Source organism: Ambystoma mexicanum, chromosome 5p, assembly GCF_040938575.1.
Source record: "Ambystoma mexicanum isolate Mex_15411 chromosome 5p, UKY_AmexF1_1, whole genome shotgun sequence".
Taxonomy (NCBI): domain Eukaryota; kingdom Metazoa; phylum Chordata; class Amphibia; order Caudata; family Ambystomatidae; genus Ambystoma; species Ambystoma mexicanum.
In genome coordinates, this window is record NC_090930.1 from 414,540,057 (window position 1) to 414,564,237 (window position 24,181).

At 43.5% G+C, this 24,181-nt stretch overlaps 1 protein-coding gene across 1 annotated transcript in view; it reads right to left on the reverse strand.

Moving 5' to 3' along the window:
- ADGRG4 (adhesion G protein-coupled receptor G4) overlaps window positions 1–24,181 on the reverse strand; it is a 1,571,349-nt gene that overhangs the window by 485,040 nt on the left and 1,062,128 nt on the right. The window contains exons 18-20 of the mRNA XM_069612803.1: window positions 21,338–21,459; window positions 14,805–15,073; window positions 10,240–10,351 (exon numbers count right to left, since the gene is read on the reverse strand). Coding sequence (XP_069468904.1) covers window positions 10,240–10,351; window positions 14,805–15,073; window positions 21,338–21,459 — 503 coding nt within the window. The remainder of the gene's footprint in view (window positions 1–10,239; window positions 10,352–14,804; window positions 15,074–21,337; window positions 21,460–24,181) is intronic.

A 24,181-nucleotide genomic window follows, 5' to 3' on the forward strand; every position in this document is an offset into this window, starting at 1 on the left:
ATGATGTGTATGTTTGTTCCGCTGTATTTTGCACTGGTATGCTGTTTGTTGCACACAAAATAATGTTTAAATAGGAGATGTGTAATTGTCTTGTATATGAATTGAGATAGATTTGTATGTCTCTCCAGCTGGATTTTGCACCTTTATGCTGTTTTTTGGACACAAAAATAATGTCGATATGGGTCAGGTGCAATTACCGACATAGCACTTCATGAATATTAGAATAATGTTTTCTTAGTAGGAATATGTATCATATGTTCTATGTCATGTGGTGTTTAATAAAAGAAGTTGATGTGATTTAAGGATTTAAGGATTTGTCAGCCTCTGTGCTCCGTGCCTCTCTCTTATATTGCATAATATGTTTTAATATGGTTTAATAAGTTCCATATTGAAGTAAATAATATTGAATAGTTTGTTGTTCCAGTGAGACACTGCCTCGCAGTTATTTACTCATATTGACTCCTGACGGCTGCAGGTTAAGGGGTATACCCATCCATAGGTTTTGTATATGCTGCACATGTATTAGCAAAAAGCAGGCAGATTTCACGGGAATCCATTGTAAACGTGGCCTGCCCTGTGTAAATGGCACGTGGCGTTGACTCAATTGCAACACGAAGAAAGGTTCTTTCTCAGTGGTGGCATAAACCTTCTCCGGTCCCTTCAGTAATCTTGAGGCAAGAGCCACTACATAATCCTTCTTTCCTCCAAACTGGGTTAACACTGCACCCAGACCGACGTTGCTGGCATCCGTTGTGTTGACTGTATTTCTTCCACTTGTAATTCTGCAAAGCAAGTGATTCTGCCAGAGCTTTCTTTATGTGAACACACATTTCCTCTCACAGCAGTCAGTCCATTCAAATGCTGTCTTTGTTTGAACCAACTCTCTCATTCCCACTGTGTGCCTGGCAAAGTCGTGAATGAATTTAGAATTGTACTCAGCCATACTGAGAAAATTGCATACTTGCTCCCTACTGGTTGGTGTGGGCATTTTCTCAATTGCTTCCGCTCGGCTTCTTTTGGGAAATATCCCTTCCTTGGAAATAAATATTCAATCTCTTTTCGGTCGATTTCGCACATCTCCTTACTCATTAGTCCCCTAGCGGCATATAGTTTCCTGACCACTCCATCCAGCCTCCTGTCATGCTACTCCATATTGTCAGCATACAACAAAATGTCATCCTGGGAAACAACAAACTTTTACCACCATCAAAGATTTGGTACATTATCTTCTGGAACACAGAGGCTGCCCAAATGAGACCAAACAGCAGGCAACGATATGGATACAGCCCCTGCAGAGTTATAAACGCTGTTCAAGGCCTCAAGTATTGATGCAGCATAACTTGATGGTACGCTGAGTTGAGATCCAATATTGGAAAACACTTTGACTGGGCCCATTGTCGATTTTAACTTTTGAATGTTGGGCTAAAGGTGTCGCTCTAGAATTACACATTTATTGAGCTCCCGCAGATTCACGCAAATTCTCACTGTCCCAGAGCTCTTCCTGACTACGACCAAAGGGGACATCCACTCTGATGTATCAATGCTCTCTAAAATGCCCTGTTTCGCCAGCTTCTTTAGCTCCATTTTCACTTTATCTCTCATAGCTATGAGAATGTTCTGCAGCTTCTGGATTACTGGTGTACAATTTCGGTTGAGCCTTATCTGATTAACAAAACCTCATAGACACTCTATTCTATCTTGAAATAGTTCTTCATTAATAGAAAAAAAAAACTTCTTACCGCATTTGTTGCAGAGCACTCAGAGAATTTTCTATGGAAAACACTATCTTCTGCATTTGGATCCAGCTTGACCCCAGGTTTCTTTTGCTAGGCCCAATTTAACAGTGGAGTTGCTCCTTCCTTTTGATACATATATTTTCCCAGTGGCTTCACTCCCTTCAATTTGCATAGTCACATGAAACCAACCCAGAGGATCTATTTCCACTCCTCCATAAGCCTTTGCTTTTATGTCGACCTCATGCAGGTATTCGTGACTAAATTTTCCCCACTGAGTCTTCGGCATAGGGGTGTATTTTGCCCCAGAGCCGACCGGTATGCCATTTATAAAAATTGAGGATTTGGCACTGTCCAAATATTCTTCCTCATACTCCACAGATGATATGCATTCATCTCCATCGTCATCACTGTAATTATTAGCACTCTGTAGTATACAGATAATTAAAGCTGCTGTAGCACAGATTATACAACAAATGTCTACAACCAGCACACCTTGACAGATCGATGGCTCCAAATGGGAGGACCAATGCAGCTGGGAAGGCTCCCCTGCGAGAGCCCTGGCCTCTCCACCCAGGGTAAAGTGACCCAGGGGAGAGGGCAGGACTCCCAGGGAAACCCTCTAAGGGAAGAAAACCCTGGACGAGTTCCACTCGTGCGGATCGGGAAGAAGTGTGAAGAGTAAGCGTCTCCGAAGGCAGAACCATGATGTCACTCGGGAGGCTTCTTCTAAGTACACGTGAGAGGAAGAAAATAGAAGAAGGTTAGAGGAGCGATCAAGGGGAAAGAAGAGAATGGGAAACAGAAAGTAATCCTCTCACCAATGAAGGAACGAAGTTAGAGGAATAATGTTCAGTACTGGAGATCGGAGGAGTTGTGAAGCTTCGGGAGACTCTGGAAGGAAAGCTGCAAGTAAGAATCCTAATCGAAAGGAAGGGGGAGCCCTCACGGATTTGAACTTACTCTAATGGAAGTCTGGCAGGAACGGGAATCAAATAGGTCTGCCAGTGATGGCAGACTGAGAAAGAGGCGGGAGAATGCTGCAGGGTGAATCTGAATAGAGGATGCAAAACAGGGTTAGAAGGAACAGTAAGCACAAGAGGAATTGACTAGGAGAAGTGAGAAGAGGTCTCAGAAGCGAACTCATGGAGCGCCAAAGGCAGAAGCGACGTGAAGCACTGTCCGCTTCGATTCCGGATAAAGGATCACGTGAACAGTTGGCCGTATGTAAAATGAACGTGCAACAGCTGGACCGCTACAAGCAGAATGGGGAGAATCATGGGCATCCATCTTGGAACTGTTCGTAAGTGGAGTGCCACATAAGCGGGTCCGTGCCCACAAAGACCACTTGTGGCGATGTGTAACAGTAATCTCCACCCATCCAATGAGCAGAGGTCTTCTTGTTCCTGCAACATCTTGCCACTTCACCTTTACCATTGCAAAATCATATATATAATCCTCAAAGCAGGGCGTTCTGGATTGTTGGGCCAGTGCAAAGCACTGTTGCATCTGCAACAACTCCTCGGGTTACTTTTCCTATTAATTTGGGTATTCCATCTTCCTCTTGGGTTCTCAAACCTTTGCCCCCTCTCTTTCTGTCATCTGAAGTCCATTTATTCAGAATCCAGTCATTTTATTGCAAAGAAAACAGTCTGGTACATAACAGAGTGGACAATAAAATCAGAAAAACACAGAAAAGATTAAATACATATATAAAGGGTAGTGGGGTAAGGGGTTCAAATGGGTTGGGATGGAGTTGGGGTAGATTTAAAAAGGTGGAAAAAGTGGGTCTTGGGGGGAACCCCCAAAATAAAATAAAAATAAAAATTCGGTATTTTTTGATGTTTTGTTCGCTCTGTTATGTACCACTCTGTTTTTGTGGTAGGTAAGATCACATATAACCATTTTTTCTCTGGTGGCGATTATTCACAACTTCTATAGTCTCTGATAGCGCAACCGATGTCTTTGGCTGGGGTGGAACCATTTCTGCCTTTACTGTAGTTCCCTTGATCCTGCTTTCCAGTGTTCGGATGCAGTGTCCAGTGTGTTACACCTCTTTAGCAATTTATAATAAAGTGCTAAGCAGGGGGTCATCTTCTGCCCATAGTTTCTCCCTAACCTTACAGCTGCTACATTCCAGCATTAATTGATCATGAGCCAGTCATCTAATTGTTGATTAATTTTGCAGGTCCTGGCTAATTTTCAAAGAGCTGTGACAAACTGCTGCACACTCTTTCCTTCTTCTACTCGTTTCCCAAATTAGTAGCACTCTAATATAGTGCTTACTTTTCTCTCATAGTGTTTTTTCATTGTCTTCACTCACGGACCTCTCATACTTGTTCATGCTGAGGCATTACTCAAGGCAGATCTGGAAGATCTTTGAACGTCTCCTGACCTGTTGGTCCCAGACAGTGTAAGAGTATGGACTTTTTTCTATCAGCATTGTAATTAAAGCCACACAAACCATTGGCGTAATGTTCAAAAGACCTAATCCATCTTTTCCATGGAATCTCCGGTTCTCCAACTTTAGGCAGGAATCATGCTGGGGGTGGGGGGCGACACTCTGCAGCATCATGTCTCCAGTGTCGCTATGCCCCTGTGGGGGGTCATGGTTGCTTTTTTTTAACCTTCGTCTAGCTTAAAACTGTGCAAACTGTGTCACCCACAAATGTCCTAGTACAAGTTCTCTTGTAAAATGTTCATATATTATTGCTTTGGTGGAATACAAGGGATCACCAGCATTTGTTTGAACATGATGGTCTCCTGGATTACATTGACAACTTTAGTATTGTCATGCTTCAGGAGACTTGGCTAACTGTGCACTTTGTGTTGGATGGGTGGAATATCATTGATAAGTTAGCAGTCAAAGGACCTGTGTGAAGGCCCAAAGGGGGTTGATTTTGGGTGTGAGGCAACCCTTAGCTCTGACTGAAATTCCTTGTGACTCTATTAATAGTCTTGTTGGACGAATGAAATGCATTGATGGAGAGAGGGAGATTTTACTCATGAATTTATATGATCCGCCGTACACTGGACCGCATGCTGCTGTTCTTAAGGAGATGAAAGGGATTCTTGGGGATTTGTTTCGCACTTCACCAACTCTAGTGTGTGGAGATTGTAACCCCAAAATCCCTAAAAACATGAATGTTGCAGAGTTTGACAGGGATATTTTTCCTTCTACAGTGGCTCATGAGTTTAGGTTAGATCCTGCCTGTTCACGCTGAACTAGTTGGACTTCTTTGCTGTAGTCTTTTGGATTCCTAATGATCAATGGTGCACGACCCTCGGATTGTCCACCCCAGTTTACCAGGACCTTGAAGAATAGTGCTAGTATAATCAATTATGCATTCATTGCAAAAGCGCACTCCTTGATCACTGACGTGTGTACTGCATCGATCAGAGAGCAACCATTTTCCCATCATCATTAGTTTTGATTTGGAGGGCTTTAATCTTGGGTTTATGCACCGGTCTTCTTACGATCAATCCCGCACTCAACAAGGTTATTTGGACCGCTACTTAAAAAGATGCTGCTTCTGATACAGTGCGTAAGGTATTTCAAGATTTTGCCCATATTGAGAGCCTGGTTGCACTTGCTACTAACATTGTGCTGAGTGGCTCTATTTTAATGAAATATGAATGTTGTCTTTTATTGATTAGAGAAAGCATTTTGCCCGAATAATGGGCAATAAAAGGAGGGCTTTTGGGCAAAATAAAAACATCAATATACTTTTGATAAAGATATCAAGGAAAAAAAGGATAAACATAAGGAACTATGAACACTGGCATACTCTGTGGTAGAACCCTTAGGGTATGCCATTGGACGTAAGTTAAAGCTAAATGGTTGAAATTACATTGGCACAAGGTCCAATGTAGACAATGGCAAGACCCTGTCCATTCCACACTGACAAATGATTACCATAAATTCTGGGGTTTCATCAATAGTAACCACCCATCTAAATGTGACATTAATGAAGTATCGGAGCTGATTTGGATCACCTATATTACCAGAACTCTGGTGGGACAAGATATGGATGGGCATACTGTTGATTTTGGTTTTGGTCTACTAGATCGAAAATATTTGACCTTTTCCAATTTAACCTAATTTCTTTTATTTTTTTTTTGGTCGAAAATGCAGGGCGAGAACCCCCCAAAACTCCCTCCCCTCAGCTCCCCACCTTAAACTATTACCTCACCCCTCCCCATATATTTATTTTATTTAATTTGACTGAAAAAACGATCAAGAAAATATTTCGTCAGATTGAAAAGGTGAAATATTTTTCAATCAAGTATGTGAATACCTTGATTTTGACTTGGGAGTTTGGACCTACAGAAAAGAAAGAGAGGAGATTGGAAAGATTATCAACTTCAGTAAATCATTCAGAGCACCAGGCCCGGCCTATGTAACTTCTTAATTAAAAAAGATGCTCTCGTTTGGGCAGATGTGTTACATCAGCTATGTGTGTCCATTTCCTCCTCCCAACCTACTCCTCTCTCTTGGCGTGAAAGCATTATGGTCCCTGTTTTAAAAAAGGTTTGCCTTCTGATCCTGGCATCTATCGTCTTTTGGCGATACTGAACGCCCCAGCCAAGATCTTTGCCCGGTCCTCCTTGAGGAGTTCTGCAACTGGGCTGAGGGAGAGAATATCATTCCGCTGAATCAAACAGGTTACCGTAAAGGATGCAGCACCACAATACATGTTTTTCTCTAGTGACTACTATACAACAGTCTTGGCTAACAAGAAATAGACCTGTGTATGTTGCTTTTATTGATTATAGTGCACCGTTTGACGCCGTCGACAGAAAAAGGTTGTGGAGGAAATTGGCAGGCTAGGGGATTCCTTCAGGTTTGCTTAAATCGTTAATGATGCTACACAATCAGACAAGGGTCATAGTGTGGCTGGACGGTAATGGGGGAACTTCCAGTTGGATTAAGACACATAAGGGAGTAAAACAAGGCTGCCTTTTAGGCCCTATGTTGTTTAATCTTTATTTATCTGACATGGGCAAAGCGTTGGTTGACCATAAATGTATTCTGCCTAAATTAGGTGTAGAGGTGTGGATGGATTACGCCGACGACATTGTCTTGCTGGATTTAACCACAGCGGGTCTGCAGCGGGTCTGCAGTCTGCGTTAAGTAATATTCATGCATTTTCGGCTGTTAACTCTCTGAAGGTAAACACCTCTAAAACTAAAATTATGGTATTTAACTATAGACAAAAGAAGGCTGCTAGATTGAACTGGCATATGAATGCGGAGACAATACAACTAGTTCAACATTCTACATATCTTGGCATCACTTTAGATACCTAATTTAACAGTGTTGCCCATTTAGACCGACTACATTTAAGAACCGCATAAGTTGGTCGTTGCATTGGCTCCTTTACAAGCGGAGGGGGCGATTCGGTTGGAATTCTGAGTAAACTGTATTCCACTAAAATATTGCTTGTCATTGCCTATGCAGCTGAGGTTTGGGCACTATGATGCATGCCAGGTTTTTCTAAAATTGAAACAATGATCTTAAAGAAAGTTTTGAGGCTTCCACTTTACTCAGCAGCTGAAATGCTTTACTTGGAGTTTAACATATTTCAGATTAGAGACTGTGTCATGCTGAATTGTTTATTTCTTTATCGATGCTCATAAAAACGTACTTATGGGTTGGTTGTTGGAGGTTTTCGCTAGCAACATACCTTTTATGCAGACAAGTGTCTTGGAGCGAATAAAGCAAGAGGTAGATAAATGGATCTCAAGGGTGCAGGGTGATGTTTTTGATATGGCATTGACTGGTTGTAAACTTTCTATGAAGGTTTTATTAAGAGCTTTTGTTACTGATCAGCTGATTGTCAATCTAGCAATGAACAACTACTGGAGAATGGTTTGTTCCTTATATATTGGAATAGAAGCATTGACCTGCGTACATACAGCATTTTATTGGCAACTGCCTGGTGTGGGACTACCTGAGACTTAAATTCAATTGTGCAAAAACTCTAAAGATCACCGGAGGCTGATCAAAAATTCTTAGGAATGATAGATACTGTCGTCTCTGTGGAGATGTACATTTGGGGTCTGTACCCCACCTCCTTTTTGACTGATCTACGAGTTAGGGTAACTAGAGCTGCTGGTATTGCTTCCTCCACTGAACCTGAAAACCAGTGAATTATTTTTTATCTCTGGTCAAGATGAAGGATGTATTATTCATTTTACTAAATTATGGAAGAGAATTCCAGAGATTGTATTGATTTTAGAATGATGATGTTTTTATGTTTATGCTATTTAAGGATTGTTGTGTGTACTGTTTTTTGTTATGGATTGAATATGATGGTCGTATTAAAAGTTAATTGATTTGTTAACTGTATAATATTAATAATAAACAAAATAAAGAAATTCTCATATTTATAGTCATCAACAGTGTTCGTCAATGTACTTCCATTCACTGAACTGTGCCGCAGAGAGCAAAAAATACATACAGCCTCATTATAACCCTGGCGCTCCCGTAATGAAGGGGGCCGGTACGGGACCGGCCCCCTTCATTACGGGAGCCCCGATTACGAGGTTCCCTTTGCGGGACCCGGACCAGACGTCTGGTAGAACCAGACGTCTTTTCCGGGTCCCGCGAGGGGAAGAGGGAGGAAACAATGGGACACTTGTAATGTGCCCGGTGTTACCTCCCTGCCCATTCCCATTGAGCCCTATGGGGGCTCAAATGGGAATGGGGAATGGTTCCTGCAAGGAGGAATTACCGGGTCCTCCTATGTCGGAATGACCCGGTAAGTCCCCATTGCTGGAACTCGGTAATGGAGCCTGGTTTGGAGGCAGCCATGGTGCTAACAGCACCATGGCTGCCTCCAAACTCGTAATGAGGCCCTTTGATTGCTAACAGCAACGAACGATCAGGTGGGTGCGCTGTCTGCCATTCCCGGAAAGAAACTAGTAAAAAAATTAATTGTTCCTGTGGCAAGTACTGTACGCGGGGCCGCTCCGCTCTCCTTTGCTCTGACGTGACACTCAGCAAACCCGCCACACATGAAGATCTTGTAGCAGGGCTCGCCATACTCAGCTTGCTGAGCTCTATTGATTGCCAATCTGTGGTGCCTGGGGCACACAGAGACACAGAAGTGGTAGTACGTTTATTCCACAGGTTTATAGTGCAGTGGCAATGAGACCTGCCTGCCTTCAGATCTCTTCAGGCCTCTCCAACTGCAATCCTTTCCGTTCCAGAATGGAACCCTTGGAAGGACCCCTTATGTTCACGTGCCAACTTTACAGCACCCCAGAGTGATATACGGGGACATTGAAAATAAGCCCCAAGATGGTGATTTAGAGCCCCAATCAATAGGAGTCCAAGAGAGTGCCTATTTAGATGCTGTGTGGTCACCTATGTGCCACGTGAAGGAGGGACTCAGAAGGAAGTGCCAACCACTTCCCTTTCTCCTTCTACTTCACATATGTGGTGCCGGCCAGTCGCTACAGCCAGACAGGAAATGGGAGGAGGAGCGGATAGACCATGAAGATAAAAGGCAAGTGTAAAAAAGGTTGTGTGTCTGTCCAAATGTATGAGAAATGACATGTCTGTGTGAGCATGTGTGTGCATCTGTGTGTGAAGGAACATGTGGTATAGAAGGGGGAAAAGGGACAGTTTTGGGGCTGTAAAGATCAACATTGGAGGGAAAAGTAGGCAATGAAAGCGACATTAGAGCAGACCTAGGCACGCATAAGTCAAAACTTGGGTACTAAGAGAGCAGCAGTACTGTCCCAATGATGGTCGTGAGTATGAAGAGTGCCTTTTGGGCAGAACTGAGCACTGAGTGCCATGTGAGGCACAAAGCTGGACATTGAGAACTGTATGAGGAAGAGCCATGGTACTACTGGGGCAGAATTTGGACACTGAGGGTGTCAAGGGGCAACATTTTCCTGGAGCGAGACATTGGGCATTACCTGGCACACAAGAAAACATTGGAGAAGAACTGAGCCAATCAGAAATGCATTGGCAAAACTGCTGTAAATGACACCAAGACAGTAATGGGGTAGGTAGCAGGAGTGAAATGTATAAGGACAGAGGGAGCAACAGCATGAAATTGTGTTCTACAGTAGCAATGCTGGCATATATTCCCTAGACAGACCTTCATTAAATTAGCAAGAAAATATGCCCCTATACTGTTAGGGACCTGCCATCAATTTGTACATTTTATGACCTTTTATCTTTTTATTAAATTTGTGCTTTAAAATACACCATTTCAATCCATTATGTGAAAAGAATTCATTCTCAGCAGCTTCCCTCCTGAGGCCTCCTGAGTTTATTCAAGCACGCTTGAAGCTCCCTGCATCATTTATAATTAACTATGAAGTTATAATATCTAATTCGTAAAACAACTTATCACCAACTGCACTTGGATCAAAAATGTGAAGGTAGGTTGCATCACATCACTTTGTGCAGCAATTTCCCCGGCTCGTGATTTTGTACAGTTCAGTGAACGTCAAAGTGGGGGGGGGGGGGGAATGAAACACTTACAATACAGCAGAGTCGTCAGCCGACGCGCCAACCTCTTTGGAAACATCTTTTCGGAAGCCATAGAAATCTCTGTTTACGATAACCACGGTAATAACTATAATTGCTGGCACTCCTAATATGAAAGTGGGAAAGAAAAGAGAGGATTATGCTAATATGGAAGCCATGACGTCTTGCAATTTACTCATCACAGTACGGGAGTGCTGCATTATTCATGAGTGAAGGGCTGCGGAAGGTAAAATATGCTGGTCTTTTCGGCGGGGATTAGCTCCCATGCACCCGGCGGAGGGCCGCGCGCGAGCTTCCACAGTCAGGTGCAGCAGCACGAGGCCCTCCAGCAATCAGAAATGCCACAGGTTTCATGAAGCAATCCAACCTGTCAGGGACGCCTGGTGCAAAAACAAAAGCAACATTCCGACTGATGATCAAAAAGCAGCGTAAGGAGGAAATATTCAAGCGCACGCTTACTGCGTGGAATACTGAACAGTAATACGCGGCTTGCTCCAAACAGGCTCTTTCAAATGATTGGCATTCCTGAAAGTTAGCGATGTGTTTAATTGCCTTTTTTCTTACAGAGGGAATCGTGATACGCATGTGTACTGCACTGTCCTGTCAGTCACCAGGAATAGCAAGCTGGAGGGTGGTGCGGTGTGGGGTACGGTAGGCAGAAGGCCCCTTCTCAAGTGTTTCTAGCACTTGCAGGGACAGAAGTGTAACAGCACCATGGTTTCTAAGCAACACTAGCGTGTGGGATGCTCAGCAATGCGGAGAAAAGGCCGTGGCTCATTACATGCCATGCAATGCAGAGAAAAGTCTGTGGCTCACTACATGCCATGCAATGCAGAGAAAAGGCTGTGGCTCATTACATGCTATGCAATGCAGAGAAAAGTCTGTGGCTCATTACATGCCATGCAATGCAGAGAAAAGGCAGTGGCTCATTACATGCCATGCAATGCAGAGAAAAGTCCGTGGCTCATTACATGCCATGCAATGCAGAGAAAAGGCCGTGGCTCATTACATGCCATGCAATGCAGAGAAAAGGTCGTGGCTCATTACATGCCATGCAATGCAGAGAAAAGTCCGTGGCTCATTACATGCCATGCAATGCAGAGAAAAGGCTGTGGCTCATTGCATGCCAAGCAATGCAGAGAAAAGGCTGAGGTGCACCTTGGTGCAAGCTGAAGCCAGAGTGTCCACAGATGGCTGCCTCTCGGGAGCCAGAAGGACCCATTATAAGTTCAGTGGTGTGCTAAAAAGAGGTGGAAATTCAATTACTGCAACTTTCTTTGGCGGTACTGAATTGCCTCCACTTTTAACGCACTGCCCAATTTTTTGACCTTCCAGTGAAGGATTGACCTCTGGTAAGATTCTGGAGGTAAATCTTCCACGAGAAGGCCAGACATTGGCATATTTACGGTGGCTGAATTGTAGGGATTTACGCCGCCTTCACACCACCAATAATCTGGAGGTAATTCTACAGATTGAGTTGTGGTAACTGTAAATCATTTTGGGGGTAATTTTGTGGAAAGCAAAATGGCCACCAAGCTCGTGATGAGGTCCTAAATATCATCAACCATCCAATGGCAATGAAGTTGCAAATTGCTCCAGGGGAGGCAGTTTAATCTTATGGTGATACTGTTCTTGGTTATCCGCTTGGGGCTTTCCGGCCAAATGTGTGTACTGAAGCATTGGTCGCATTGCGGGAGGCCATAGCTAGAGAGGCCACACGCTCCTGTGATGGAGTTTATCAACAGATTCAGGAGCAGCAGCATCATGTGTGATCCAGGAAAGGAAGCTGCCAGATGAGCCTGTGCTCGACCTGCAGCTCCCAAGCTCTGATGAGAGCAGACAGGAAGTGGCAGAGCCAATGAAAGAAGCTTCACTGAAATGCACGGGGCCCTTAGGGTCCCGACAGAGGCAGGGATGGGACAACCACTACAGTGGCAGGAGCCCTGCTTCAGCTGCTACCATACCCTCTTCATTTGCGGCACTGACGCTCAAAATAGGAAATTCTGCGTTAAAAAAAATAAATAAATAAAGAATGAGAAACATGAAAGTGTATTACTGCAATGCATGGGAGGGGAGCATTTTCATTTGCACGGCGAAACCTCTCAGTTTTTTTCAAATTTCCGGGGGTCTAACCTACCCTCTTATTATGTACTTGATGTAGTTATGGCTAAATCTACATCCCGAGTGTTCACCCAACTTGACTAATTCAATCATCGATACAGCACACAACCTTGGAAATGCGGACATCTATAGAGCCCGGCACGTGGCAAGAGTGGCCAGAGACTAATGTTTCTGGAACTCTTATTGGGATAGATATGATGCTGGAAGGGCAAGGGGGGCTACATGCTCTCAGAGTCAAGGACAATCCTGAGAACACCCTATTGGAGCACTCCTCACAGATTTGGCCTCCTGTGGAGCATGCCAATAGAACTGTAATGCCAACATGGAGTCAAAATTGCAATGTATGGGCCTCGTCCCATTTGAGAGACGTTTCAAATCCAGGGTGACAAATTAGAATCTTTTGATCACTATAATTACTTTGGAGTCCGGTTAAGCAACTCTGGCAGTTGGACCTTCCAAGAGCACAGCGCACCATAATGGTGGTATAGGGAGCACACTTGGTTAGTGCCCGGGATGACAAGATGATGAGGGCCTCTGGTCCCAAAATCCTTTACTTATACAACTGCAAAGCTATAGTAGCTGCTTAATATGCTGCTAAAATATATGGGCTCTAAAATTCCCCACCCCATTTAGAGAACGCTGTATTACAGGCTCTATGGGGGGATCCAACGACGTTGCCCATGTGGCTGTTTAAGCCGATCCTAGTTCTAGAAGTGGTGATGATGACTTAAACGTAGAAGCTGAATGTGGTAGGCTTTCTCTTGGGATGCATTACAGTGTATGTGGAATGCAGTGAGGTCATTGTAAAATGTGGTGTGTGTGACTGCTGGGGCATTCTAAAGGTGGCAGTTACATCCTGGAGCTGGAAGGTGCTGTTGTGCCAGTGTTTACTGTCCAGGAACCTATTTGTATATCACTTACCTGATGTGTGCTTATGGACAATAAAGTAACCACCTGTGTTCAGTGTCTTCTTGGCAGAAGAATCCACAACAATTTGGTGACAAGCTGGTCCGAAAGTGTTCTAAGGGTGCCATGGGCAGGTGTTGTGGCTGAGGGAGCAGCAAGGAGACAGACACTGCCCTCCGGAAGTCTCATCCATACCAAGTGGTGATAGCAGACAGTGGCAGGGACAGGGCGGGTCGGTGCCAGAGTCCCTCTGGGCTTGCAGGCCGGCTGGTGTGGGCGCCAGCAAGGCAGGGGCTAGCAAGGAAGCGAAGACTGGGGGGTTTGCGGGCTGTTTTTTGCAGGATTTAGAAGGTGGCTAGGGACCATGCAGGATGTTCCAGAATGACTGGCATGCAGGACAGTGCAAGCACGGTGTCAGCTGAAGCTGGCAGGTGTGGAAGACCATGGCCCTAAGAAGCTTGTGGCCGGGCGACTCAGGCACGGCTGTCAGCACAAGCTAACTTGTGGCAGAAGACTTGAAAGCCAGTCAGTACGAGGCTGCTGTGTTGTGGTGCCTGCTGTCAGCATGCAGCGAGTGGCAGTGTCGCAAAGAGGAAGGGCTCAAAGCTCTTTTGGGACTGTTGTGCAGCAGGTGTCTCTTTCCTGGCCCATTACTACTCTAGTAATAGTGATGTTGGTTCACCTGGAGTAGGGCGTGTCGTTGGCCAGGAAGTTCCAAGTCACTTAAGCCAAGTCACTTTGCCATGGTGACTATGCACTTGCCAGTGCCATGCAGGAGGTGGCGTAGGCGTCCGGGAGCACCTAGGGGGAACTCCGCACTCCGGGGGATGAGTCACTGCCAATGTTTGATGTCATGGTGAGGAGAGACAGGGCAGACGTATGGAAAAAGGGACCGGTCCGCAGTCTGTAACGGCTGTAACGGTAAAGACTGTGGTTCGGCCCTGGTGGTGGGGGTTTTGATACCGGAAGATTGGCGGATAGTAGTGAAAGCCAATGTCCTACATGTCTGGACTATTATGGAACAATAATTACAATTGAATAGGTTCAAGAAAAATAGGTGCTCTAAGAATACTCCTGTTTGTTGTCACCCTCTGCATAAAGAAACAATAGATTCATTCAAGCTCTGTTGTAGAATCAATCTTATTCTTTCTCTAACGTTATACAGTTCAACTTAAAATGGACGCTCCAGAGTTAACATCAAAAAAAGGGGGCGTTTTTTGATCAGGAACATATAGACATTTGGACATTTATAACATCACATAAACATTTTTTTAAAAAACAAGTAATTTTCTCTGTACTAAGCCCACCTAGAAACGGCTGAAACACCGTGGTGTAGACGCACTATCCCCAACTGCAGTATATCTATGCTGCTTTACACAGAGAAAATGACTTGTTTTTTAAAAAATGTTTATGTGATGTTATAAATGTCCAAATGTCTATATGTTTCTTGCATGCCGGAATTATTTTTGTCAATTTTTTGTGGGCCTACCTAATTGAACAAAGAACAGTTGAAAAATTGCTCAATAACTTACCCCAGCCCACAGCGCAGAACTTTAGAATGTAGTTAGGAATGTATACATTGAAGACCTTGACCAGCGCAAAGTACATATGAACGGCTTCTAGGCCCATCCATGTGAACGACACCAGCAAAAAGTAATGGAGGAGCACCGCCGCAGAGATACACAGACCATAGTTGTTAAAAGAGGACAACCAGTTGTTGAGCAGAAATATCAGGTTCAGCATGAGCAGGGCAGTGCACAGATTCATCAAGATTTTAGACGGGTTATCTTTTCGAAGTTGCCTATAATAAAAGTGGAAAAAAACTGTATTCAGAACATACACTTGATCTTGCTCTCACAACACACACCTGCTTGACCACTGCTGAGCAAGCTGACATATAATTTATAATCTCATGTGATCGTAAACCACAAAACATACATGTTAATGTCAACTGATTATAAGGGATTGACAAAAAGTAATCGCATCTTGAAACCAGTCTGATTTTTTTTTCATGTCAAAAGAAGCTTATTTTCTAAAACACTGAATTATTTTGAGGTGATATTACCCATTGGGTGCAGGACGACCCTGGCTGTAATGGCTCTCTACCCAATTTAAGGTCTAAATGAAGCGAGTGTCCCTTAACACGGGTGGTGAGGCATTCCCGGTGGCGGTTGGCCATTCCCGAGGCTTATATAACCACTAAAATGTTGTGTTTATAAAATGTTTAAAAAAATACATTTGACCTTACATCTCCTGTGCCATGTAGAACTTCTCTAGTCCGTTTTTCATGTTGATGACCGTGATGTCATCAACATGGAACGCATGCTGTGGAAGAGAAGTTTGGCGTCGGGCCGTAAGGTAAGATATCTTTTTTGGTTTAAACACGCCATTACCACCTTCGTGTGATCTAATCAGGTGCTAAGGGGTGAGGCGAGAGCAGAGAGGAGCAGGCAAGTGGAATGGGGTGCAGGCCAGCAGCACTCAGGAATGTGGGCTTATACCAGGCAACACAGCCTATGTTCCGAGCTTCCTGATTGGCCAGCACATGCTTCCAAGGAGCTAATGGTCTTTGTTTCTGAAATAGATTTCATATCGATAAGGCATAATGTTCAGCTTTCATCCCAAAACGAGTTAGCACTCACAGTACATGTGTAATAACCCCAAATATAAAGCATGGCTGTTCTGAACCAGCAATAGTTAAGCAATATGCCCCAAGCGGCGGGGGCATTACTGAGTCTGGTAATGCCCCGGGGCCCATAGTTATCGGCTCGAGTCGGCGGAAAGTGAAAGTCCCCATTCCCATGGAGTCCCATAGGACTCCATGGGAATGGTGACGCGGAAGCACTGCACTGTTGCTAAGGGTGCAGGTGCATCCGTGACAGCTTTGCCTACTGGGGTCGTTGCACCCAGCAGGCCAGATCTGCTGGGTGCAATGGCCCAGAAAGGCAGAGTTGGAGTGTGGCAGTCTGGAAAGGGTGCTGGCATGGTGCGACTGGCACCCTTATTTCCAGACCGCCACACTCAGAATGAGGCCCTACCATTGTGTCCTCCACAACGACCCGTACCTGTAAGGTATGCAGATTTTTCTTTTCACTTACAGCAGTTGTTAGCTCTCAAAACTATTTGCACTAGAAGAAAAATGCATATTTTTGTACTTGCCTAAAAATAAGTAAATCTGGAATGAGAACTATGTTTTTACTACTTACATACAGGAAGTAAAATACTCTTACCTCACATTCTTATTTGGAACCCTGTAAGCAGCATTCCTTCAATGGCAGCTTGATCTCTATGATATTTGTGGCTGATTTAGAATGTTTTGCACAGTACAATGGGATTTACTAGCTAAAGGTGATTGTGCAAACTGGAAGTGTACTGGGATTGTAGTGAACAGGAATCACACTCTCGTGGTGTGGTACTTCCATTAACTTCAATCAAAGTGAATAGCCGCTATTCATTGGATTCACTTTTTAGTAGTGTACATTTGAAAAATCTGTACCTGGCCATAAGCTTATTTTTTCTTCGACCCAATTAGAGAAGTGAAAGTTTGTAATGCCTCAACACCACAGGACCATTAAAACGCAGAAAACTACAAGCCAATTTGGATCCATGAAGACCGAAGAAAAACAAACAAGGCAATAGATCCCTGGAAAACAAGTGAAGCGGGAGGACAACATATAGGGGAAAGCCCACATTCCTTAAACACCGGGAAGTTTCTATGCTGAAGTTTGAAAGCAAACTATTTCCTACTCCAAAATATTCGCCAAGGCCATAATCCCAAGGAGAGTGGGTTTTAAATGATTGCTGACTTCCACATTTCCGTCTCTCTCAACAACCCTCATCCTACCTTCCACATCCACATAACACTCCTTAGCAAGTTATTTTTATTTGAAACAACGTAACTTTAATGCATGAATTAAAATCAAGCTTTCCTATATTCCTGATCCTGTTACAAGCCCTCACCTTCACATGACTTTACATGAGTTTCTGCGAGAATGTAGACTTTTCTCTTTTGAGAAGCAGGAAGTGCCATGCTGATCTTGCCCTTTTTTTTAAAGTTTTTTCCAAACCCTCTATTGGCTGATGCAACACGGACTAGTATCAATAACCCTTTCCTGTTTGGGATTGTCCTTGTGCAAATGTATAGAAGCGTTTTATAAATTCTTGATAAAACAATAATCTTGGAACTGAAAAAGTTGAACAATTTGGGGCAGTTTCAAAATGCAAATGTATGCAAAAATTGGCTGACAAAGCAGCATACAAACAAGTGAAACTAATTGTGGAAAAAAGAAATTACTGAACCCTGTGCAGGCAGGTTTCTGAACTCGGTAATGCCACGCTCATCTTCCAGCTGGGATAACAATAAACCAGAACAGCGTGGTGGCACATATTCTCCTCAGGTTTCTGTGGCCTTTGACGTACTTTGCCTCAGCAATTTGGAGCACACTTTTAAATTTAGTTCTCAGGGTATAGGCACCAAAATGGATTATCTATTTTCTCAATAATCGGTTGCACAGACTTTATATCCAATACTTTGCATCTGAAGCTGAAGAGTGTCTGTTTTGGACCCTACAAGCCCCCTCCACCACCTCTCCTCCTTATAACTTGTATCTATGCCCCTCTTGCCTTTCCTAAAATTCCTTAAATTACCCTGCCACAATTATACAGATGACACTTAGGTCATATTGAACTACTGAGAACCAACATTACAGTTTATTCAGCTAGGTAGCAAGTGGTTGGAAGCAGCTACCTTCTCCTAAACCCTGAGAAAACTAAGATCATGATTACAGGCACACCTTCTTTAGGGCACATCTTCCTGGAGGTCTCCACAGATCTGCATCAGCCCTTCTCTCTGCTCCACAGGAATGGTGATGGACTCACACGTGTCCCTGACCCCACACATCACTGCAGTTGTCAGACAAGATTCTGCTGCCTCAAACCTCTAAGAAGAATGGACCCTTTCCAAACCATAACTACACACAGCCACTGTTGTCATTATTCCTTTCACATTACATTATACAGGTTTCCCCGCTTATAAAATATCAAGGCTACAGAGAGTTCAAAATGCAAAGGCATGTATGCTGCTGGGATAAGGGATCAAGGATCGTATTTCTCCACCTCTTCTCTGATTATATTGAATCCCAGTTAAGTGCATAGTTACTTTCAAGATCCTTTGCATTTCCTTTAAAGAAAGCAAAATATGGAATAGGAATGGCTTGTCTGTAAGGGAAACTATTATGATGCCTTTAAACCGCTTATGTGGATATTCATTGTCTATTTTTGTAGCACACCTTTGAAATTCCTGATCAAGGGAGATCAGAGCTATCAAGGAAATCAAAGCCTTTGAAAAAGTCATCAAATCATTACTCGTTACATAAAAATGTCCCTAATATTGCTCTAGGCTTACAGGGTTTATTTTAGCTATTTGCTGCACTTGATAGCCACCTTAACATTCACTCACATTTCCTGTTTTAATCTTCCTTTCCTTCCTTTAGGGTGGCATTTGCGTTTTCTCAAATTTTGATGAATATATCATTTCACTTCATAGTGACCTGGTTCTTTTCTTCGCTGCAACTACCTAATTTAAAAGCACACAATCCATGTTATGTGATGTTCAACATGTCAGCAATGGTTTTCATAAGCCTCAATACATTACCTTATTTACAAGTTTTCAATGTATTATGTTGCCTATTGCTGTATGTTTTATAATGCTTTGATAAAGAGTGAAAGACTATTGCTATTACTTCTGATATATGTATTTGAATACACTCTTCTTTTAACAAACATTTTTGTTAGAAAGATGAATTTATAATGTGTGTGAATTATCCAAAGCATGAAACGTCACGTCGCTGGAGATAGTTGAAGTGTCTTTATTGCATCCAGAGGAATTACCAGGGGGGGTCGGCAGGGGGCCTATATCCCCGGGACCTTTGGTTGTAGTCCTGTATAGGAGCTCAGGGGCTACAACCAAAAGGCTAGCTAGCCCCGAGTCCCAGCAGTCCTGACATTAGCATAGTCCTAGATCTTTTCCAGCTCTAGCAACACTCCTGATTGCATCTATGGTTCCTCCAGGTCCTACTCATGCAAATTTGCGATTCTATCTTCTTTCTACCGCGTAGGCCTCCTCTCATGTAGTCTGAGTTCCCTGGCCTCCTGGGAGTGTGCTCATCTGACTGCCAATTCTGTTTGTGCTTTGGATTATAAAACACAATGATGATTTTGCTTGCAGAGGGGACTCCACATTTGATCTGCTCTTCATATATTTGAATCTGCTCCACCCTAACTTCAGTGTGAACTACCCCACCTTCCTGACGGTGATTAGGATAGCCCGGTCTAAATAAACTGAACTCTCAATTGATCAAGTTCCAATGAGATTTGTTTCTGACGAGGGCTTTTTCTTCCACAATGTTCCACAACAATTCTTCTAGCTACTATCATTTCAGGCTCCCTCTCATCTTAGGTTGTGTCTCACTGTGATTTTACTCTTAGGGCCCGCCAGAATGTAGTGCTGCAGCACATTGTGTTTTTACTCCTAGGTTGTTCCCCACAATATTGAATTTGTCCCACTCCCAATTGTTCGGCACAGCCTCCACCGTCATAGTCACTTCAAGGCTGTTAAGCCCTTAAGGAACTAGTCCCTTCCTTTTAATTGTTAAAAAGAAAAAGCTATTTTATTGTATTGTTTCCTACTACCTGCAAGCAGAATCTGTGCACCTTACTTCTTTACACATGTTTGAAGCAGTTTCCCTTTAAACACTTTTCAGATGAATGTTCTAATTCCTTCATTTGTCTGTCTGAAAGAAGAGACTTAGCAGGAGAGGAGCAGGGAAGCAGAGGATGAGGGGATGCTTGGACTTTCACGGGAGCTTGTCCCGTTGGTGGGGGAACTGCAACCAAGAGATGTGATGGCACAAGAGGCGATAGGCAGAGGGGTTGTCACAGTGGCACATGGGGGCTTGGCCAGGAATGGTAGACTTGAAAAAGGCATCTTTAATCCTGTTTCTCAGTTTCCTATTGTAAGGGGGATTGGAAAGTGGAAAGTGATTAGACTCACTAATACACAATTGTGCTAGGAATGCACAACAAACACACAGACATAATCAAACTCTGTCCCTTCTCTGCTTATCCTTAATGCCTTTTTCCACATTCTCCTTTTACACAGCCTACTCTTGAACCTACTACACTTGAGAGCCAGGTTGGTCGGTACACTGAATAATTATTCTGGGGTTTGTTTTGGGTCAGTAAATGCGAGCCCAGAGTCCAAGGATCCACTTGAGCACATCACAAGCCAACACACGACTTCCAGCACTATCAGTTTATGACCCTGAACTGGTGCCAGGACAACTTTGCTAATAGATACATTCTTAACCATGTACCTTCTCTACCTTATGGATCAACATGTAGACAATGCTCCACCCACTGGTATAGGTTGGTTTCATTGACACAAATTTGAAAGTGAAAATGTGGTCGATCTAAATTTAGTTGTATGGGTAAAATGAATACATAAAGTTACAGAGGGGGTGGAGTAGGAAAGGATGGAAGAAGAGGTGTGTGTAGGGCAAAGGGAGGGTTTATGTGGGGAACCCCTATTCAAAGAAAAAAAGAACAAAATGCAATCACTAAAATTTGTGGCACCAAATTTACAACTTCCTAATGTGTATCAATGAAACGTTTAATCCTATACCATCTTTACACCACCCCTCTTCCCCTTTCCCGTTTCCTCCACAGACCACAGTCAGGACATGCTTAGTCTGGGAACAATTTGTCAGCATCCAGACAAACCCTGGCACTCTGACAACACTACAGTGGTGATTTGTCACAGTATAAAAGTGCTCTAACATACAGCATAACATAACACATATGCCTTTTCTCTTGGTTAGAGCAGTTGTATCTTCATTCATTTGAGGGCAATCCATTTTGAGTATAATCATACATATATAGTCTACATATTGACAGTTTTAAAGGTAATCGTGAAGTAATTCATGATCAGAATTTCGGGAATAGACATGTTAGGATTCTACAAGATTTAACGGAGATTGCAGGTTGTTGAAAAGTAGTGTGTACTTACACCAAAGCTAGGTATGTGACGAGGGCAACTCCCAAGAAGATTGAAGAAATGCCGCAGCCTACATAGGTGATTAATGTTAAAATTTGGTTATTTAGAGGATCAATCGCTTCCCCAGATAAGTCCTGAAAAAAATAAGAATAATGTTGCCATTAGACATAACTTTTCTTTCCTGTTGGCTTGTGATCAGGTAAGTGTACAGCATTAAGAATAGTAAGCTACATGTAATGCCTTACTTGAATTGGCACATCACTTACAAGCGGGGTGGGGGATGGGCTGTTTCTCTGCAGAGATTCGTCATCTGACCAATGCCACCTGTCCAGGCTAGCCTATACCCCCAGATTTCTTTCAGTTTTTACCACCTAAGTTTGATCATCCAATGGGGGCTGAGGCCAGTTATGTTGTGTCTTCCCTCGCATGCTATTACATTTTGTTAGAGACACTCATCTCTGTGTCATTGTAAGGGTAAGGACTGGTATTAAATTAATCCAATTTGGCAACAGTGTGTTTCAATTTTATTAAAGCACACCTGCATTTGAAACCTGCTTTTTTTGTAACAACAGATCAGATAAAGTTTGCATTCAAATGGGCCTTGTCCAACACTGGGGGAAGCAATGACACCTTAATGGCAATGTCAGGGAATGTCTCTGCAAGAGCCATGTGTGGTCTTACACTGTTCCCGCGGAAGGGAAGGCCAGGGTGGCTAAGGGCATGCTCCATAGAGGTTCTGTGAAAGGGGCAGGGCCCCCACCAGCAAATTCAGGAGAACAAAACAAGGGCACATCAAAATCAAGACCAGACAAAGTATTCAAAAACAGAACTATAGACTTATTCGGAATATACCACTTGCCAAAGATATAGAAAAACACCAAGAGCACAGCCTATTCCTGGCCAGACATATAAGGGGTTTAAAAACGTTCCAATCTTAAAATACTTTACAGCACCTTTTTTAGATAGTGTCTGAAGACGACAGTGATCTGTAAGAAAATGCAAGCTTCACCAGTTATTGGTATACATGTGTCATTAATGAGACACATCATTATAGTTTGAACAGAGGACAAATACATGTTGCAGAACACTGCAAACCAAGGGACATATGTGATGAGAGTGTGAGGCAGACTTTGTCTGTAGGCTTTAAAATGCATCAGAAGGAACAGGCCAAGGAATCCTGCTGGGGGGAAAGGGTATTTTAGGAAAGAACTGGCAGTTGGGGGGTATGGCACTGTCTCTGAAACAGACCATGTTTGCTGTCCATTCAGTGACAAAGGGCTTACCATTCCTAAAAGTAGAATCCAGGTGCTGGGAATCCCAGAGGAAGCAGTACCTTGTTAGGGTGGATGATGCAAGGCTTTGGCAAGATACAGGCTGCCCCACCTCCTCCTTCTGTGGGTGTCATTATGAGTCCACACTTCTAGAGAATGGGAGTCTGATCTCCCACCAACCAAATAGTAATCAAGGGAGGTCAGACCGAGTTCCTGGGCGGCAGAGATGTTTTTATGCTCCTCACCATCGGCATCTGGGGAACACTTGCAACCAGGCATCATCTTGAGGTACAGGCAACACACAGGCGTTTCTTGCTAGACAGGGCCACTGGGAATCTGCTAAATTGACTGTAAACTGCACAGGGGCACATCTGATATTCCAATATTCAATTTCTTTTTTCAATGGGGAGAGCCCAGTGTTGGTATCTCATAGCTCATTTACCAGACATAACATTGTAGCAAGATGCATCTTCAGACCTTCAGAGGGGAGAGCCTAGGGCTAGAATATGATCTCCCATTCATTAGCCATACCAGGGTAAGAAAAGGAATCTTCTGACTCTCACTAGCAGACAGTACAGGGTAGTGTAAGTGATCAAGAGTAAGACTCTGACACAGTGGCATGTTAGTTATTGGCTATAGACCTTTATTTTGCAAAACAATAAGAGGGTTGGGAGAAATCTGAAATGTCCCTGATCCTAGGAGCGGTTTCGCTGCCTCAACAAAACTAAGGAACGTTTGCGTTAGGATGTTAAACAAAAGAGCGTACACCGTCCTGTGTCCAAATCCTAAGCGGACTCTTACACTCTAAACTAAATATAATGTGTACAAGGGGATTTCAACAAGCCATGCTCTCATGGCTTTCCCTCAAAGTTCCAAAGCAAACGTAATGTTTTCAAAAAGTGCAGAAAGAAGAGGAATAAAGTTCCACTAGGAAAGGGCTCTCCCGTCCCCTAGAGTACTTCCGGTTGTTCAAAGATATATCTCTTTATCACGATTCAACTGTACTCAAAGGGCATGAGTCTTCCTCTGAGTTTCCTTCAACCATGCTGTTCATTATAACATTCAATTTCTCACACTCTGTTGACTTTTCTACCCGTGGTGTACTCTCTGGCAAGGGTATTTGTGATTTTCTTTCCGATCCTTAATCAGTGTATGAGATTTCCCTATTATATCCAGTGTGTTTGCCTTCACGCTCCTGGTTTACTCCCTTGCCAGGATATCAATTCACTTCTCACTCCTGGTTTAATCCCTTTTCAGGATATCACTTCAGTTTTCACTCTTGGATATCACTGCACTTCTCACTCCTGGTTTACTCCCTTGCCAGGATATCACACTCTGGCTTCACAAATGCAAGTTCACTTCTCTTCTTACTACTGGTTTGCTCTCCTGCCAGGATACCACACTACTGTTTCACAAATGCAAGTCTACTTCTCTCCTTCCTCCTGGTTTACTCTCCTGCCAGGATGTCACACTATTGCTTCACAAATGCAAGTTCACTTCTCTCCTTGGTGTAAGTTCCAGACCCACTGTTTGCCTGGTTCACTACGCTGCCTAGGCGTTTCCAGTCTCCAAGCACTCTTGTTTC